Below are 6,000 nucleotides of genomic sequence, written 5' to 3' on the forward strand. Positions count from 1 at the left end.
TGTTTCTACGGTAACACAGAGTGTTCCGTCTTATTTCACTGGAACACGCCATGACAAGATAATGGCCAGTGGTCTCTCTTTTAAAAAGTCATGCCCCATTTTGAATAAAACTGGTGTAATTTGTTAAAGAGGAGGGGAAAAAAACCTGTTACATTAAATTGTAGCGGCATAAATAAAGCAGCAGAGCAAAGGCAGAGGAGAGAGCAAAATCTGATTAGAGGGATAAATGGTTCCAGGCAGAGAGAGAAGGAGGTCTTTCTCACCAGCTCTGACCCCACCACCAGCCAAGGTTTCTATCCAGATTTAAAATTAATAGAGCAAAACTCCGACTAATGATGGACCCACACGCTTTTATTTGGATAATAACCCTACATTTACCTTTTTTATTAGCTTAAATTATAAAAGAACTGGAGAGTTTACATTACCACTTGCCTTGAAGGTGAAATAAGCCGATCATATTCTCACTTAAATATATATGCACGCTCTCCGTCTAACCTGTTCTTGAATATTTCATTTTGCTGATGATTCTTCAGGAGGCGGGTAGCATTTTGTATTTATACTCCTGTAAAGGCTGGCCGTGACTGAAACAGAATCTGAAACCATCAGGCAGAGCCGGGAGACCCATTCTGCAGGGGAGTGACGGGGTTTCGGCCAAGTCGCCGCTTCCTGGTTCCATGTCCTTGGCAGGAGGGCGGGAGATTCCCTGAGCTCTTGGCTCAGATTCCAGTATCTGCAGTGGCCACTGATTGGGTTGGTACAGAACTGCTATTTATTGGCCTAATAGGACCAGATGTGGGCTTTTTGTTGATCTTTTTATCTACGTTCGTACACACATCTAAATTTTCTCCAGTTTATTCTCCTTTTAACGTTCTCGAGGCTTGGAGAGCTGTGGGAATGAAACAGCTGTCTCCACCTCCCTTTGGCTTTAGTCTACAAATGACAATTTTCTGATATTAGAACAACGAGCGATCTTAATCCAAGCAAGGGAGGTTCACACTATGGTCTGCCGCAAAGAAGGATTCCCTGGTGGCATTTCGTTATGTCGGCTTCCAGTACCCAAGAGAAACCTTTCCAGGGTCTTGGATGGATTTGCCTACCAGACAATTTCCATATCCTTTAGGCTAAGGGGCTGGTTTTCCTGTTGAGGTAGGCTTCAAAGCCCACTCTCATCAAGCTGGGGAGTCAGAGTGCAGTGCCTGGTGGTCAGGTCTCCTCACTGGGTGTTTCCATGACACCCAGGAAAGGCTCACCTTGTCCACAGGAGCCCCTGGGGAACCAGACCCTTGTTCACAAGTGGGTCTTCTTGAAGACTAGAGTGTGGGAAACCAGAGATGCTGGGCTGACTTTGTTTTCACAAGTTCAAAGTCATTTTGGAGACTCAAATGCCAGTTACATTGCCGTAGGGATTACTAGAACAAAGCACGTACTCTCATGTGTCATGGTACTGCTGGCCAGGATGTGAAAGTCGGTGAGACAACGCATGCAGGTAAGTGCTGCTCAAGAGGTTCCAAAACAAGAAATTCCGGAGCACTGGGGCTGGGATTTCCAGACTGTCCACCGCTGCCACCGCGCCTCTGGAGATGGCTGCCCGCTCATACCCAGGATTCCTAAGCAGGCTGATTCAGTGTTTGACCCCCGGATGGCGCCTGGACGTGGCGAAGCACATTGGCCTCGTGGGAGAGCAGGTGTAATTGTCCAGACACTTGTTTTCATGGAGAGGCCAGATTAAAGGCTCTAGTTCGCAGCTCCAGCAACTGTGAAAAAGGCAGGCTCATCTCAGATTCTTGCTGTGTTTTTGCGTGGTGTTTGAAGCACAAGAGTTCATTTCTGATATGCATTCTTGTAATAGTTCTCTTTTGTGTGTGTCTTAAGATATTTGAACAGTTTGTCAAGACAAGAATAAAAGAAGAATACAAGGAAAAGAAAAGCAAATTGCTGCTAGCCAAAGAAGAATTCAAAAAACTTCTAGAGGAATCTAAACTCTCACCCAGGTATGGAAAGTGAGTTAAGGCCAGGCGATTTCTGGGGCTGGAAATTTACCAAATTTTGTAAGGGGTCTTTTAAAGTCAGTTTGGGTTAAATCATGTGACCTATGTTCCATAGACATCAAACGTGTAATTTTGGAGCGGGAAGCCCTTCTCCCCTGTGCCGGCCGTGAACAAACCTCCCAGCACTGCTTGCTAACCAAAGGCACCCCGGCAGCTCTGTCCACCTTACGTGGTGGTTTTCCACAGGTCAGCAGCCCTGACTCCAAGGCCAAAATAACTCATCAATAGGTCAGCCTTCGTGAGATGGGGCCTAATTCCCCTGATCTAATGATGGAGGAATACAAATGCAAAACAAATGATACACAGCAACAGCAAAATAAACCCCGCCAGCCCCTGGGTTCCACACGCCTGGGCAGCTGTCCAGAGTGTGAAGTGAAGACACTCCACACCAGCAAAGGGCCCGAGTGAACTTGGCTGTCAACCTCACCTAAGATAATCAGGCATTATTCCCATGAAATAAAACAAACTAATATGAAAACAATGTTAGAAACTAGAAAAATACATAAGCTGAACTCGACTTTAAAATTAACTTTAATTGACATTTAAAAATTAATGCACAAGAACTACTTAATTATACAACTATAACTTTTATGAGTGAAAAATGATTGATTTTGATGTATTTTCATTTTAAATTGGGACATTATTTTTAAATGGACATTTACACATTATAATTTTTATAATAATGCTGACATGCATTTTTAATAATGCATAAATAAATCATATTTAAATGAACATTAATTCATTTTAATGAATGAATGATGTTTGCCTTCTATGCAGATGTAGGCATCTACATTTTGATCAATAATTGGTTAATTCATTGGCCAATAACTGGATAATATAATTTAGTGTTGGTTACATAGGCCTCAGAAAACTTCTTCGCCCATTTAAAGGATACTTTCTGAATAGGAAAAAAAATTTGCATGAATTATCCCTATCACCAAATGCTAACCTAGGAAAGCAAATGTGGGTCTAATGATTTGTAAATTGTGATTTTCTAGGAGAACTCTGGGTTCTAGCCGTGGCTTTGCTCTGTCCCCCCAGCTGGTGACCCTGGGTCGGAGGGGAGGGGGGTTGGATCTAGAGCCCCCGCCTCAGTGCACAGCAGCCCTGCCCATCCTTGGCCCCCGCCGCAGGGTCAGGCACTGGACCTTCACAGCTCAGGTGTCTTGATCTGAGGGGGTGTAGCTGCCCTGCCTCACGGGCCACTAGGAGGATGGTGTGTGGGGCTTCGTGTAGGCAAGACACACGGCGCCTGGCAGGTCCTGGAGAGCTCCCATCATTACCACTGGTGCCGTCGGTGAAGACAATTAGCTAATCGTCTCTGTCCATCCATTGGTAAAATGTTAACAATAGCCAGCCTAGTCCCCCTGCCATGAATATGTTATGAAGGCAAAGGAGAGATATTCAGAATGTATTCAGCAATTACGAACAAGATTATGCACACAGAGAAGGAAAATCAGTGGTAGAAATGAAGTTACTCTTTGAAATTAGATTTAATTGCCTGCTATTTTTTAGAAATGTACACTGGGCATATGTTACTTTTATAATTATAAAACTAGTTTTTATTTCAAAGGTAGCTAATTCTGCGACATTTCAAAACCCTTTTCAGATCTTCTTTACATTCTCTTCCTGCCATTGTGCAGGCGTCCTAGTGACAGTTCTCCCTGCCGCCCACTGGTCGCCAGCGGGCTCAGCGCAGGCGTCCTGAGTACCCTCGGCCCCACCTCCAGTCATCCTGGCTCTGATCCTAGCCGTGGGGACGGTCCAGGGCCAGATCCCAGCCCTGCCCGGCTCTCGGGGTCTTGGAGAGGGGAGAGGAGCCTCTGGGGACATCCCCGTGGGCTGGCGGACTGGTGCTCTGGCCACAGCGGCCACCTCCTTCAACTGCGGGTGGCCACGTCCCCAGGGGAAAGGGAGACACAGTGCAGGCGACTCGGAGGACTTCCCCAGGCTCACTGGACGGTCCACCAGGGTCAGCAGTAAGCCAGGCTGTCCCCTTGGGCACGGCTAAAGGGTCGGAATTTTCTTTTTTCTTTTCAGGGACACTTCTTTTCAGAGGCGCCCAGAATAGGACCTCTCTAGAAGGGGCTCCGCCCAGCCCCTGATTGAAGGTGCTCAGGCTCCCCCTAGACACGCGACCAGGATAACAAGCCCCCTGTGCCTCTCAGCGTCTCACTTTTCCCAAGAAGATCGGTGATGGAAGCTCAAATAAGTGTGTGTTAGTCACACCTCATGGCAATTGTGAAATCATGGAAGGAAGGAAGGAAGGGAGGGAGGGAGGAAAAGAAGGAAAGAACGAACGGAGAAAGTTGAAAACCAGAGAGAAGGGTTTCCTCTCCTCGGGAAGTGTCTAGCAAGCGGAATCCTGGCGTGTGCAGGGAGGAGAGCAGTGCTTGGTGAGGAAGGAATGAGACTCATCGTTTAGTGACAACAGTGAGGGTGGGGCTACTAATGATTCATCTTGTCTCCTAACAGCCACGTCAGTATAATCTTGTTATTCACGGATAAAAAAAGAACCATTAAGTTATAATAACTTAATGCAACAATTAAATGTCTGCAATGAGATATAAATTTCTCCACAAAGAGAAATAGGAGGAGCAAGAGGCCCCCCCCCCCGGCACAGGGCGAGCGCGCTTCTCCCTCACCTCGGGCCCCTCCTGCAGCCCCAGCCCCAGCTCTCTGCAAGCAGGAGGCGGGCGACACATGTGCAGGAACTGTCTCCTCCGCCCTCCCCTCCCGCCCCCCCCCCCACCATTGCCTGGAGCCGTCCCAACCACTGGCTTCGAGCTCCGGCCTGGGAGGAGAGGAAGCCGTGGGGAGCCGATGCTGGCAAAGGTTCCGTTTGTCTGCCAAGCCACGTCCACTCCTTCTGCCCTTCGAGCCCCCCACCCGCTCTGGCCTGGCCTGGCTCGTGCCACTGAGCTGCTCACAGGGGACTCCCTGGCCGGGCAGTCACGGATTCGGTCAGTATTTGGGTGCTGAGCACATGCCGGCCACTGGGCTTAGACATTCGAGATGCTCCACGGAAAACAAAGCAGGTGACACACTTCTACTCGAGCAGGGAGGGGCGAGTCACATTGCGCAAGTGAGGCTCCTCAAGATGATACCCAGTTCTCTGGCCCGTAGATGGGGCGGGTTTCCCTGAGGAAGACGGGCTGGTCCTGACATCTAATGAGGAGAGGGCTTTACATGATGAGGGAAGAAATGAGGGAAGGGTGTGCTAGGCAGAGGGAACAGCATACGCAAAGACCATGGCCAGTTGGAGCCCAGTGAGAGCAGGGGACAGAAGACCTGTGTGGCCGGAGCGGTGATGGGGGCGGGCAGTGAGAAGCTCGCAGTGACACCAGGCCCAGGAGGCAGGTGAGGCCAGGCTCACGCCCAGAGGCCGGTTGGATGCAGAGATGGGCAAGTGTGCGAGTTACGTGGCTCAGGCCCCTGCCGGGCCCAGTGGGGAATAAGAGCCAGTGAGGGGAGCAGGCAGGTGGCGTCGGAGGCCCAGCGCTGTTCCTGCCGCCCGTCCTCCTGCTGCCCTCCAGCCCAGGGTCCTGCTCCCAGGCCTGGAAGAGGGAGCTCCCCACCCTGAGCTCGGGCAGGAGATGCGCAGAGCACCAGCGCCCGCTCTCCTCCAGGAAGGGGTCTCAGGATGCTTTTGGTCTTTCAGGACCACATTTAAGGAGTTTGCTGAGAAGTACGGCCGGGATCAGAGGTTTCGACTCGTCCAAAAACGGAAGGACCAGGAGCATTTTTTCAACCAGTTCATCCTTATTCTCAAGAAGCGGGACAAGGAAAACAGACTCAGGCTCCGGAAAATGAGATGAGTGTGAGCAAATGCCATCAGGCTGAGCGTGGCGGAGGCCTGGGGGGTGGCTGCCCACACAGCCGGGTCGGGAGCCCCAGGGGCCGTGGGCTTCGTTCTCAGAGGGTTATTGTTTCATATTGAAGCTCCCTTTGG

The 6,000-nt window shown here is 49.8% G+C and overlaps 1 protein-coding gene across 1 annotated transcript in view; it reads left to right on the plus strand.

The window, feature by feature from the left end:
* Positions 1–6,000, plus strand: part of TCERG1L (transcription elongation regulator 1 like) — a 196,346-nt gene extending 190,346 nt beyond the window's left edge. Inside the window, exons 11-12 of the mRNA XM_007173365.2 lie at positions 1,873–1,991; positions 5,710–6,000. Coding sequence (XP_007173427.2) covers positions 1,873–1,991; positions 5,710–5,866 — 276 coding nt within the window. The 3' untranslated portion in view covers positions 5,867–6,000. The remainder of the gene's footprint in view (positions 1–1,872; positions 1,992–5,709) is intronic.

The sequence above is a fragment of the Balaenoptera acutorostrata genome, chromosome 16 (assembly GCF_949987535.1).
Source record: "Balaenoptera acutorostrata chromosome 16, mBalAcu1.1, whole genome shotgun sequence".
NCBI classification, from domain to species: Eukaryota; Metazoa; Chordata; class Mammalia; order Artiodactyla; family Balaenopteridae; genus Balaenoptera; species Balaenoptera acutorostrata.